Source organism: Capricornis sumatraensis, chromosome 13, assembly GCF_032405125.1.
Source record: "Capricornis sumatraensis isolate serow.1 chromosome 13, serow.2, whole genome shotgun sequence".
Classification (NCBI taxonomy): Eukaryota; Metazoa; Chordata; class Mammalia; order Artiodactyla; family Bovidae; genus Capricornis; species Capricornis sumatraensis.
The window spans coordinates 83,588,130-83,601,949 of NC_091081.1; the positions used below are offsets into that span (position 1 = coordinate 83,588,130).

General features: G+C 42.8%; 1 protein-coding gene across 1 annotated transcript in view; it reads left to right on the forward strand.

Annotated features, from left to right (window-relative positions):
• SLC22A3 (solute carrier family 22 member 3) overlaps positions 1 to 13,820 on the forward strand; it is a 98,729-nt gene that overhangs the window by 41,889 nt on the left and 43,020 nt on the right. Inside the window, exons 3-5 of the mRNA XM_068985334.1 lie at positions 996 to 1,150; positions 2,772 to 2,940; positions 3,790 to 3,907. Of these exons, the coding sequence (XP_068841435.1) occupies positions 996 to 1,150; positions 2,772 to 2,940; positions 3,790 to 3,907 (442 nt within the window). The remainder of the gene's footprint in view (positions 1 to 995; positions 1,151 to 2,771; positions 2,941 to 3,789; positions 3,908 to 13,820) is intronic.

Consider the following 13,820-nt stretch of genomic DNA (forward strand, 5'->3'; position numbering starts at 1 on the left):
ACCCACTCCAGTATTCTTGCTTGGTAAATCCCATGGACAGAGGAGCCTGGTGGGCTATAGTCCATGGAGTTTCAAAGAGTCAGACATGACTTAGTGACTGAGCAAGCAGACATCCAAATTCCTGGCCCATCCTAGGTACCTCTTATATTTATGGAAATATTATTCTATATCCAGGGCATTTCTAATCCAAGGTTTGAAAATGGTGCTTAAATGAAAAGCCAGTGCATACACTAACGGCAGATACCTGGATATTCGAAAGCAGGACTCTAGCTTCCTTTTCCCTGCCTCCCTTTCTGACCTGCAGTGTTCTTGCCTGGGAAATCCCTGGACAGAGGAGCCTGGCAGGCTACCGTCTGCAGGGTCACAAAAGAGTCACACACAACTTAGCAACTAAACAACAACATATCTTTGAGAGGACAGTAGGAAAGGCAGAGAGTGAATTTAAAACCCTAGGTAAACCGAGACCACTTTTATCTCCACTGTGAAGCAAGAAACTGTGTGAATTTGATGGAAATTTCTCCAGAAATTCACCCCAAGTTGCATGACTGGCTTATGGTTGAGCCAAGATGGAAGGCCAGGCCTCTTGGCCGTCATGACCATTTCCGCTTCTTTCTGTGCCTCTCTCTGACTCCACCCACAGAAATGCTAGGAAGCATCCCAGCTGCCACCAGGGAGATCGAATGGGAGAATGCGTTGTGGATGAGGACACGGAGAGATAGAGAAGCTTATCTCTTTTGGAAACTGCAGTCCCAAAGGATGCATTCTGTGCTTTAAATTTCATCATGTCATTTCAGAGGCGTATGTTTTTATTTGCCCTGGTTTTGCTATAAAGCAAAACGTAGCACTTTCCATAATCCTTGACATGGTGATCAGGAACTTCTAGGGGACAAAAGTTCTGCACTTGAAGTTCTTTTAACATCACTTACAATGACAGTCTTCTCATCGTGTCGGAAAAAACGTTTAAGGTAATCTCTTCCTCTCTGATTCTCCAAAAGGTACGGCCGAATAGTCATTTACTTGCTATCCTGTTTCGGTGTTGGCGTCACTGGTGTCGTGGTGGCGTTTGCTCCCAATTTCCCCGTGTTTGTGATCTTCCGCTTCCTACAAGGTGTGTTTGGAAAGGGGACATGGATGACCTGCTACGTGATCGGTAAGACCTGGCTTCGTCTCCTGGTCTGTTTGAGAATCAGGGTTTGGGGGTGAGAAGTGCCACTGCTCAGCCTTCGCCCAGCAAGTCTGGGGACGCTTCAATCCTACCGCAGTGGTTACTGCTGCAACATAGGAGGGTGAGAGACAAGCCGCTGAGTCTTTAGAAATTAAAATTCCCACCATTGTATTTGGTATATATTATGTATATATTTGAAAACCTAATATGAAATGTCACAAAAAGCTGGGGTGAACCACTTTCTGGCACTTTCTGGTCATACTGTTGTCACAGCTTGCTTGCTTTGCTTTCTTTTCTCTTTTTATCATTTATTTTTGGCTGCACTGGGTTTGCATTGCTGCGCACGGGCCCCTCTTGAGTTGCGGCGCACATCTTCTGTTCATGGTGCTTCTCTTGTTGCAGAGCGTGGGCTCCAGGGAGCTTGGGCTTCAGAAGTTGCAGCACGTGGACTCAGTAGTTCCAGCTCGTGGGTTGCAGGGCGCAGCTCAGAAGTTGTGGCGCCTGGACTTAGCTGATCCATGGCACGGGGGATCTTTCCAGATCAGGGATCGAATCAGTGTCCCCTGTATTGGCAGGCAGATTCTTAACCTCTGGACCACAAGGGAAGCCCTTGCTTTGCTTTCTCAGAGATTATTTCAGTAGTTCCTTGAAACATTTTAAAAGCATTTTCCATATATTTCTATGACACAGTGTGAGCTAACATTGCTGTGCTCTCAAACATTATTCCTTTGATTCTATTCCTTCCACACAACTGGAGCACTTTTTACCACCCAGGAGATACGACCTGAACATGAGAGCCCCATTTGTAAACCTTTGCTATCTTCTATACCCAGAAAGATGGGCTTCTGACTGTAAAGGGAAGAAAAACTTCTCTTTGTTCTTTGCTCCTGTTACTGGAGAAGGTCCTGGCTGTTCTCTTTCCAGTCGTGTCTGGGATGGGCACTTTCTCAGAGTCACAGTGGACTTGTGACCAGGGAAACGTGAAGCCTTTTCTTGGATTATCGCTCCAGACCTGTGGGCTTCCACTGTCTTCTGTTACTGCCGGACGATCCCTCCTTGGGGTGCCCACTTTGGGGATCTTTCAGATCTTTTTCGTGGGGCCCTACTGGTCGATGGCTGGCATAGGAGGGGTAACTGCTATGAAGTGTTTTTAAGGAAGCCTCAGTCTTGGTGAGCTTTCCTAGTTGTGCTCTTAGGACAGCAGTAAGGGAGCATACCCCAGGATGATCAGAATGGGATTAGGGGCAGATAGAAACCAATAGATTCCACGTGCAAAGCAGGAGCTGCAGGAGACGCGGGTTCAATCTCTGGACTGGGACGATCCCCTGGAGAAGGACATGGCAACCCACTTCAGTACTCTTGCCTGGGAAATCCCGTGCACTGAGGAGCCTGGTGGGCTACTGTCCATGGGGATGCAAAGAGTCAGACACGACTGCATGACTGAGCATGCTCTGGGTTTAACCAGAGGGCTTGGGAGCACAGTAAACACTGCACAGTATCCTGGTGATACTGACGGATGGATGTAACAGGTGTAATGTCTTTGTTTCTTTCTTTGTTTTAGAACTGATATTGAGCTTCCTTAACCTCTGTGTTTATTTTCCTTCAGTGACTGAAATAGTAGGTTCAAAGCAAAGAAGGATTGTGGGAATAGTGATTCAAATGTTCTTCACCCTTGGAATCATAATTCTTCCTGGAATTGCCTACTTTATCCCCAATTGGCAGGGGATCCAGCTAGCCATCACACTGCCCAACTTTCTGTTCCTCCTTTATTACTGGTAATTTGATTTTGGTCATTATCGAATTTATTCTTACTCAACAGACACTTAGAATGTGTGCTTCTAAACAAACATGGACATGAAGGCAATTACGGAGATGTCTAACATCTCCAGAAATGGGCTTTGAGAATTTCTAGAGAATTTTCAGAGGTTATTTATTGATTGATTTTTGACTAATTCTTATTATTAAATTATAAAATTCTGAAACACATTTAAAGTAGAGTATTAATTATATTTTATTATTTTGTAACATTTTTAGGAAAACTACAAGGCAACAGACTGTACCTGCCAGTATTTCAACATGCAATTTAAATGCAGTGAACAAGATTGTTTCTCTGTACAGTTTACTAAACAAATTAGTGTTACTCAGGAATTCTCAGGGGAATGAGAAAATGTTAAGAGCCTCAGAAAATTAAATTATCAGAAAATTATAGGTGTAGGCATTTGATTCTTGTTAGAGTGAACATATTTTAATTATTCCTCTAATTTAATTTTACTATATGAGCAAATCAGTTTACATAAATTAGGGTCTTAACCTTTTCCTAAATGCTCATTAAATCCCAGTTCTTTTCTTCTATGTAATTGAGGACGTGTATTCTAATATAGCTTTCTTGCAAGAGCAGTGTAATATTGATTTATTTTGTCATGAGCAACGATTCAGTTGTCAAGTAAGCATTTTTTCCCTTCCACTATAAGCTTGCAAAGGTAATCTACATTTCAGAGAGCTAATTCTAAGCTCTCAGAATCTTCTAAATATGTATCTAATTGTAAGATCAATTTTGAATGAAACTCAAGTCATAAACTTTTGAAATTCACAAGCATAACTCAAAAAAGACTTCTTCTCATTAGGGTTGTTCCTGAATCTCCCCGCTGGCTGATTACTCGGAAGAAAGGAGATAAAGCCTTAAAAATTCTGAGGAGCATTGCCAAATGCAATGGGAAATACCTCTCACCAAATTACTCAGAGGTAATTTTACATATTACTGTAACAAGTATTGTTAAAGTGTGTGAATTAATTTCTCATGCACATATTATCAAACATTTGACTAATCATTGATAGTTTGACTTAAAAAATAAAAACCTTGGGAGGAATGATAGAAGAAATTGAGAGTAATCATAGTGTTATAGCTGAAGTGAATTAGTCATTTAGTCCGTATTTTAAGTTATACCGAATTACTAGATCTCATAGTGATTAACCATGCATCCACCTTAATTGCACAAACTATACAGCTTTCCTCAACATTCAATTTTAATCTAAAGTTTTGTTTTTAAATTTAGTCTTGCAAATATTAGCTATGTCAAGCAGAGCTTGGACAAAGATGTAATGTTTCAGCCTTTAGACTACACATGCTAGGCAGTCTGCCCTCCCTCCCATCTTTCTGTCCATCCTTCCATCCTTCCTTCCCTCAGCAGAGATGTTTTGGGTTCCTCTGTATCACTGCACTGAGAGAAAAGTGAGGTGATGTATTAAAAGCTCATTCTTGGAAGATTCTCAATATGCTGTTGATATATATGGATAGATAGATTTGAAGTAATGCCTGAATAATGAGAGAGTCGCATCTAAAAAAAAGGATTTTGCTTTAGTTGCAAAGACTAAGTGGGTGCAGAATAACAGAGGGATTCCTATAAGAGAATATTTAAGAAGAATTTTTAATATTAATATTGCTAACATTGTTTTCTTTTGTAGCATCCAGTTTGTTTAGTTAGAAAAGTTCTGATAAAAGTGGGTTTTGTGGGTTTCATTGTCAGCTCCTTAGCTTTGTAGCTCCCTAGAGCCTGCCTGGTCAGGTATATTTGGATTTCTGCCTTCTTTCACTCTTACGTTAAGTGGCAAGCAGTGGGCTCTGTGTTTGCAAAGGTTTCAGCGGACCAGTTGTCACTGTTGGAAGCAGATTCATGATGAACTGGATTGGTCAAAAAGTTCACCTTACAGACAAACCCCAGTGAACTCGCTGGCCAACCCAATACCTTGAGGTTTGTTGCTTAGCTGCTCAGCCATGTCAGACTCTTTGAGACCTTACAGACTGTATCCCACCAGGCTCCTCTGTCCGTGGGATTTTCCAAGCAATAATACTGGAGTGGTTGCCATTTCCTTCTCCAGGGCATCTTCCTGACCCAGGGATCCACCTGTGTCTCCTGCATGGGCAGGTGGGTTCTCTACCACTGAGCCACCTGAGACACCTTGAGGTTTCCAGATCATAGAATAAATGGTAAAGAGAAAGCATGTCTGTTGACCATGAAGACTAGTCGATCCTTGTTATTGTTTGAGCACATTTCAGCTGTGCTTTTAGGGGGAAAGCCACCCCACTGCCTCTCAGCTTGTAGTGGTCACGCAAGCTGTCGGGCTCCACCGCTGGATCAAATGTACGGCACTTTGTGCTCAGTTTTAGGGGCCAAATGAGCATTTTTGCTATTCATGCAATGAGTACAATGAAGGAATTGCGCATCTCGGCCCAGAGTGTAAGGTCTAAAGCAAGGTTTTAAGAGTATAGAAAAATAGTATGTCCTCATGTCTTATGAAAGGATGCCACATTAACCAGTCACGTCACGTGTTATCATGAGTCTTTTCAAGAGGCCCAGGGATGGTTCACAAGAACAGCTGCTGTTCCACGTCCTATGAGTGTCCAGCCCAATGCTCACTGACTCGCTTTGAGTTCATGAGCAGGATAGCGATCATTTCAGCAGGGAGATGCTTAAAACGCGCTACATGGTTTTGATTGTGAAAGATCATGAACTGTGGGTTTGGTGACTTCCAAGACACTGGAACTCTAGTTTTTGCAGTTAGATGATTTCCATTTAAAAGTCAGATTTGAATTAAACTTCAGTTTCTCTGGGGAATTTACTCCAGCATCCTGGCTACCAATGTAGGCTTAGGATCCTAGTTACTGATCATGTTGGTTGATAAGCCTCTTTGGTCTTTTTAATCTGTAGGTTCACTTTTGTTTTTCTAGAAGGTTTGGGGGTGGAGAATGCTAGGGTTGAGATCTTAGTTTACAGACCAGAGACTGAACCCAAGTCCTCTGCCTTGGAAGGCAGATTCTTAACCGCTGGACCACAAGGGAAGTCCCTTGTTCTTTTCATATTGCTGAATTGGTTGCCTACATTCTCAAAAAGTAATCAATACATTGTGGATTATGGGTTTTTTAAGCCTGCTTATGACCTCCTGGATTTATACATACTGTGTATGTTCGGTCTTTTGTTTTTGTTATTATCCTTATTGATGCTCAAATCGTCCCTGTCTTTGGACAGATAAGGTCCATCCTTCTTGGTTCCTGAGTCTGTCTGCCGCACCTTTAGTAGTTTCTGAACGCTTCCTTGCTTGTTAGCATCATGAGATTTTCCAAGCTTGTCTTGTAAGCTCCAGTCTCATGGTCATAATCACCTGCTTGTCAAAGGGGGCTTCAATTTTTTAAACAAATATCTTCAAACTGATCCTGTCCATCTCCAACCATTAAAAATTTTACAACATAAGCCAGAAGGCAAAGTATTATCTTTAAAAAGAAAAGGAATTTTACATTTCAGTTTTAAATACCTTACTATAGCTGAATTCAGTCAAATTATAGGCCAAACCATCTTTTTTTTTTAACTTTCAGAGATCTTAATGTTTCCACAAAGCGTGATAATATGCAAAATGTCTCTTTCATTACTCAAGAATACTGGATAATAGTGCAGACATTTGATTTGAACTCCAACACCAGCATCAAAGCAGGATCCCATTATATTTTCTGAGTTGGGGAGAATGCTATCAGTTACTCACATTTTGGTGACTCAGATGATTGCTGTCCATGTCAATGTTAGGGTCACCTCGAAACCTTATGTTCACATAATCACTTCACACCTTCAGAAACATTTCATTGCTTTAGCTGGTATCCCCGCTCCATGGGTATAATACCATCAAGGCACCCATGCCCACTTTTCACAGAACCTCTCTTCTTCGGTAAATCCTGACCTTTGGAAGAAGTTATTACCGTGTAAATGACCCTATCCTCCAGTTCAGTTCAGTTCAGTCACTCAGTCGTGTCTGACTCTTTGCGACCCCATGAATCACAGCACGCCAGGCCTCCAAGACCTGTCCAATTCCCACCTCATCCTAGGGGTAGACATTCTAGGTTGCAGTGAGGCTAGAATGAATTAGAAAGAATCATCTGGGATGCAAAGCTAGCAGCTGTACCTTCCTGTCATCGCAAGAGCTTCAGCCACCTCCCAACCCTAGCCTATTCATCATTGACACCTGGTCTATTTGGGGCCTGAGAAGCAGAAGTGGGAGGGGACCAGTTCAGAGCAGAAGCTGTAAAGGCATCATGAGTTTCTGACCTCTCTCTTGCTCTTTCCATCTGCTGCAAGACCAGCACATCCCAAACTGGAGCTCTTCCTTCAGCGTGGGTCCAGAATGAGAAGAGCTACAAGGTGAAACAGCTGACCTAAGGCCGAGATATGGAATGTGGCCAAGAAATCATTGTTTACTCAGTAAAAACTGTTGTCGGCCAAGTGTGTCTCAGTATGCTACAGAGATTTGAGGGTGTTTGTTTCTGCCGTCAAAGCTAACTAATGTAGCTGATCATAAGAGTACTGGTTCAACCGCCAGAGTAGAGTTTGGTGATCCAATATATTTTTGGCTGTCTAAATGACACTGGATTGTAGTAGATTAGATTGCTGTTTGACATAGTAACATCTTCCCCCTCATTTCCGGTGAATGAAAGTACTTCCTGGTTCCACCGATGGTGGTCACAGCAATGTAACCTGCTTTGGTCTCAGATGGGTGGGGTGTACAGCCTGCCCTTCGATTTTGAGGGTTGGTCGTTCAGATTGCTTTGGTCAATAATAGGTGACCAGATGTGATGCAGTAGAGTCAGGAAACGTGCTTGCGTGCTTGGGCTTTGTCTCTGGGCTTCAGCCATCACTGTGAGAAGAACATCCAGGCTCTCCTTCTGAGCATGCAGAAGACTAAGGGACATTTGGCGGAAAGCTGCTCTAGCAAAGTCTCCCCAAACCGGGGTCAGCAATCTCCCAGGCAGCCCACAGATGAGTGAGCTCGATGAATGCTTATCATTTTATATCATGACACTTGTTACACAGCATCATCTATCAATAGTCAATAGACACCCTGATGAAATAGCCATTGTCACCTACTGACCTGGATTATACAATGACATCAGTAGTAACTCTGGCAGCACTTTTGGTTTCATTTTTTTTTTTTAAGGATTTAAAAAAAAATCCTATTCCTAAAGATCCCTCTCTTCCTCCCTCCTCCTCCTCTTGTTTCTTAGTGAGCTATGCTCATGGAAAATAGTAGGTTACAACTCTAGTTAACAAAGAGCTAATACTACAGAACTGAATATGTTGACATTTGTTGGCAATATTGTCATGCTTCTATTGACTCAAAAACCTATAAGGCTTGATTGTAATGTCCTTATCTTTATGCTGTGCCTATATAGTTCATTGCTCATAGCTAATCACAGCTTGTTGAAATGTAAGTATCAGATGTTACATTGATGCTCATCCATGTGGAAACACACTCATGGGCAGTTCCCATGGTGACATGTTTGGGTAACTTTAAGAACTGATACTTGAGCTTTCTGACCCCAAAAGGCCATCATCAGTATAAACAATCCCACTCTAATATATTTCCAAAATGGAATTTATTAAAACCTAATTAAAATGTGTCAGGCTAGTTTTTCAATTACCTTGGTTACGAGAGAGAGTTCCAACACTTAATAGCTGCCATATTGCCTACATTTTAATGAACCATCACAGCAGCATCAATATTGCTGCAGAGAGGGACTTTCCAGCTTTGGGAATGTCTGTTTCTGACATTTCCTTTCGAAAGGGGGTTTTTATAAACATAATTTTGGTTTTTCCAAAAGCGGAACCACACCATGATTCCAGCTGTCATGAAGCCCATGTGAGCTCTTTGATTTCATACAGAATAAATGGTTCCATTCTACCAGCAAAGCCATCATCCTTGACATGACACATTAAAATGATTACTGTAGTCATATATAGTGGAACTATAGGTAACTTTGTTCTGTAACCTTGTTCAGTATTTTCTAAGTCTCCTGTAAATGTGTTATACTTCCATAGTTTAAAAAATAAGAAAGAGAAAAAATTGATTACTGTAATATGATATTACCATGTTAGCATTACTTTAGAATATTCTTGAATGCATAGAAAATGTCAAAACACTTCATATACCAAAGTTAAAATGCACCTTTGATGCTGAGAATTAATTTAACCATGCCCTTACTTAAACATACCTTTGAAAATAGCCTGAGTTCTATAAATGGTGTATATTTTAATGGATTGTTCTAATTCATTCCCATGTCTTTAATGTTTTGAAAATAAGATATTACATAACATGGGGAAAATGTTTGTTGCAATTCTTAAAAAGCAATAAAAGCAGCACTGAAGGAATGTTGAGTCCAGAGTGAGTTCCTTTCCCAAGTTGAGTGATGAATCAGTAAATATCTTCCACTAAAGGAAACTGGACCTACAAATCTTCCAGGTCTGAGGACTCTCATTAATTGGTACAGATCTCTAGGGAGAATGTTCCAGAGCATCACATGGCTTTAATCGAACGAGAAATCCAAGTCACATATCCTCTGATGAATGAGATTTCCACCCTGGAGCGCGCAAGGCAGATTTTCAGCAGTGTTTTGTGTGAGGAATCCTAGGAGACAGGCCTCTCCCTTCCCTGACACTCACCCACCAGAGGCCCTCGTGAAACAACCAGGCTGTATGCTTCTTGCTCTGAAGGCTTGAGAAGTATAATGTACATCAGAACTGGGAGAGAAAAGCACTCAGCATCAGAGTCATATAAATATCAATACATGTGTGTGCTCAGTTGTTCAGTCGTGTCCAACTGTTTGCAACCCTATGGACTGTAGCCCACTAGGCTCCTCTGTCCATGCAATTTCCCAGGCAAGAATACTGGAGTGGGTTGCCATTTCCCTCTCCAGGGGATCTTCTCAAGCCAGGGATCAAGCCCACGTCTCTTGCATCTCCTGCATTAGCAGGCAGATTCTTTACCACTGTGCCACTTGGGAAGATACCCAGACAAAAATACAAATATATATCAATATATATGTGCAGACAGGGACATCAGTCAGTCCCAGTGTCTGAGGACATCTTTCTAACAAGTACTGAGATCTGCAGGAGCCAGGACAACTAATGGACTCAGATGGTGACCAGTAGGGTGCTCAATTGTCCTTGAGTGTCCAGGATCGGGAGATCTATAGGAAACTGAAGTTTCACAGCTAAACTCAGAGACAGTCTCAAGCAAACAGGGTGAGTTGCTCACCCTGTTACTAGGCTGGCCTTCCCAGCTGTGCCCAGAGGTGGATGCCAAAGGTCTTCAGTTTCTGGCTTCACCGTCTCTCCCAGCCCACCATGGACCCTGATGCCTACAAGAAGACACGGGATGCCTGGCCTGTCTAGAGAATGGGACCTAGGATTTCCCGGTGTCAGATGCAAGCTGCGGGGCACCCACCTTCCGCCAGGTGCCTACGGGCTTTCGCTTTCTTCCTCAATCCCTAGTTTCCTTTTATTTATTTTTTTTTCTTTTACCTTATTTTACTTTACAATACTGTATTGGTTTTGCCATACATTAACTTGAATCTAGGTTCCTTTTAAAAAACTAATTTTTCCAGCCTTGATTTGAAGGTCCGACATGAAGTGATATTCCTTCAAAAAAACACCTGCACACACACCTTACTGGTTGACATGCAGAACGCAGTACATATTTCACATATACAACTCAGTCCCCGGTTTCTTCTCTAGTTCTTCATCTGGACTTGAACTGTAGCTTGTTCCACTGAGACCCTGATCCCCGTTTACTTTCTTTTGAAAGTAGGATCGCTGCTTGTGTCTTTACTCATCCATCCATTGTCTGGGAGTCAGACGCCAGCCCTCCTGATCACTGGCCCCCCCTGCCCTTTCTAGAGACGGCAGTGGCTGAGCACCTGTTCTCCAGGTGGGTCCCACACGGGACAGCCGTGCCAGAGACCCAAGTGTCCCCCTCCAGCCACTGGCCTCTCCACCTGGAGGAACGTTCTAGATCCAGACACAGAACCAGAGCACTTCTGTTCACCTGGTCCACTCTCCCTAAAGCTGAAATTTCAGCAAACTCTCCAGGCAAAATGATGCAGATCACAACACTAGACGGAGAGTTCCAGGCTTTACATCACGACAGAGTCACGTCAGCTCCTCATTCATTAGTTATGTAATCTGGGAACCAGGGACCCCTCCCTTTTTCCTTCTCAAAAGCTGATCCTTGCCCTTGGAAACGATAGTCCTTGTCTTCCAGCCCCAGCAGCCCTGTGGTAACACAGAGAAGCATTTGCCTTTTCCTGGCGTAGCCCAGGCCCTGGTGGCATCACAAACAAAATTAATTAAAATACAAAATGAAATGAATAAGCCACACAGGCTTCTTTTATTCTGTTCGTATTGCTTGCTCTTTTTTGTGAGAATTGTGAAAATGCCTAATTCAATTACTTTCATTCTGGGTCTTTCTCTCTCTGATCGAATAGAGAGTGAGTGTGCGTCTGTTCCTGCTCTTTTGAACACTTGCCAGGAGAGTGGTCCTCTAATACTGTCTTTGAAATCTTCACATTCTGTCTGTGTGCGAGAGAGGAAGATGGCAGCTTTTTCAAGTGTTTTGTTCCTGTGCCATTTGGCCCACCCCTATGTTTTTGGCAAAATCAGTCTCTGCAATCCAAATTACTGTGCTTCCCTACTGGGAATAAATGAGAAAATCTTAGCTCTTTGTGAAAGTGTTCCTTGCTGTGGAGGCCGTGATGGGCACAGCTTCCAGAACCCTGCATGCCCACTCCCTGGCAGGAATTTCTGGGTGTTACTCTTCATCCAGAGCTGCTGTTACCATGACAGCTGCTGGTTCTCCAACCCACCAGGAAAACTGCCTTTCTTCAAGAACTAACCCTAAGAAGAGCAGTGCAGGCTGAGTGAAATCATTCAAATTCTCCAGGGCTCGGTTGATTGTGGGTGCACACAGATTGTTGGTGTGCACAGACATGCTTCTTTGATGTAGATAACCATGAGAATATTGTGCTAAATCCTAAGGGAGAAAACACACTGGGATCTATTTGTTTTAATCCCTAGAGGTCCCCTTCAGGTAGGTGGTATAAAAGGTATCAGGTGCTAGGTTTTTAAGGGCTAAATCTTCCCTTCCCTGAATAAAATAAAAAGTAATATCCAGATGGATATTTTTACTTTTTACTTTGGCTACCTGATGGGAAGAGCCAACTCAGTGGAAAAGACCCTGACGCTGGGAAAGACTGAAGGCAAAAGACAGATGGTTGGATGGTATCACTGACTCAAAGAACATGAGTTTGAGCACACTCTGGAAGATAGTGGAGGACAGAGGAGCCTGGCATGCTGCAGTCCTTGGGGTCACAAAGAGTTGGACACAACTTAGCGACTGAACAACAACATCAACAAAAACAGGCAGCTGGATGAAGAACATCCAGATTGTGTTGGCATAGCAATGCTTCTTCATGTGGGTACAGATACAGAAGAGACAAAGCCCATGCAGTCTGGAGATGGCTGTATTTCTTGGTTTAGAACAAATAATATGGATCTCTGCTGTCTTCATTTTTCTTTGAATCTGGTGCTGTTGGAGGGAAGGAAGTATAATTTCATGTACAAAAAGAGGACCTGATTGAGAGCAAGCCTTCCTTCTCCAAATAGTGGATGTATGTTTCTTAAGGTGGCTGAATAAAGGATGCTTTAAAGAGTGAATATGTCCTTATATCCTTCCCAGGAAAAGAACTTAGGGAATGTTGGTGGAAATGGCCTGAACCAAGGACACTTTTATGCTGGAAGAGTATATCTTTGTTACCATCCCTAGGAATATATTTGCTACTTGGAAGAAAAGCAATGACGACTCTAGACAGTGTATTAAAAAGCAGAGTTGTCACTTTGCCAACAAAGGTCTGTCTAGTCAAAGCTATGATTTTTTTCAGTAGTCATGTATGGATGTGACAGTTGGACCATAAAGAAGGCTGAGCGCCAAAGAATTGATGCTTTCGAATTGTGCTGGAAATGACTCTTGACAGTCTCTTGGACAGCAAGGAGATCAAACCAGACAATCCTAAAGGAAATCAACACTCAATATTCACTGGAAGGATGGATGCTGAAGCTGAAGCTCTAATACTTTGGCCACCTGATGCAAAGAACTGACTCCTTAGAAAAGACCCTGATGTTGGGAAAGACTGAAGGCAGGAGGAGAAGGAGATGACAGGGGATGAGATGGTTGGATGGCATCACTGACTCAAGGAACATGAGTTTGAGCAAACTCCAGGAGATGGTGAAGGTCAGGGAAGCCTGGAGTGCTGCAGTTCATGGGGTTGCAAAGAGTTAGACGCAACTTAACAAATGAAAAACAACAACAACAAAGGACTGAACCTGGAGGGTGACTAGAGAGGAGCAGTCTTGCTAACACACCCCTGCCTCCCAGCAGATGTGATCTCAGCCCAGAGCTAATGGAAGAATTCTGTGGCAGTCTGCCCAGTGGGCCACTGATTCTTGGGGACCATCAAGTTACTGCCAAAGCCCCAAAACCCTTTACAACCAAGTCTTGTCTGTAGAAGGAATGTATACATCTTGGATCAGTTCAGTTCAGTTCAGTCACTCAGTTGTGTCCGACTCTTTGCAACCTCATGGACTGCAGCACTCCAGGCTTCTCTGTCCATCACCAACTTCTGGAGCTTGCTTAAACTCATGTCCTTCAAGTCGGTGATGCCATCCAACCATCTCATCCTCTGTCATCCCCTTCTCCTCCTGCCTTCAATCTTTCCCAGCATCAGAGTCTTTTCCAATGAGTCAGCTCTTTGCATCAAGTGGCCAAAGTATTGGAGCTTCAGCTT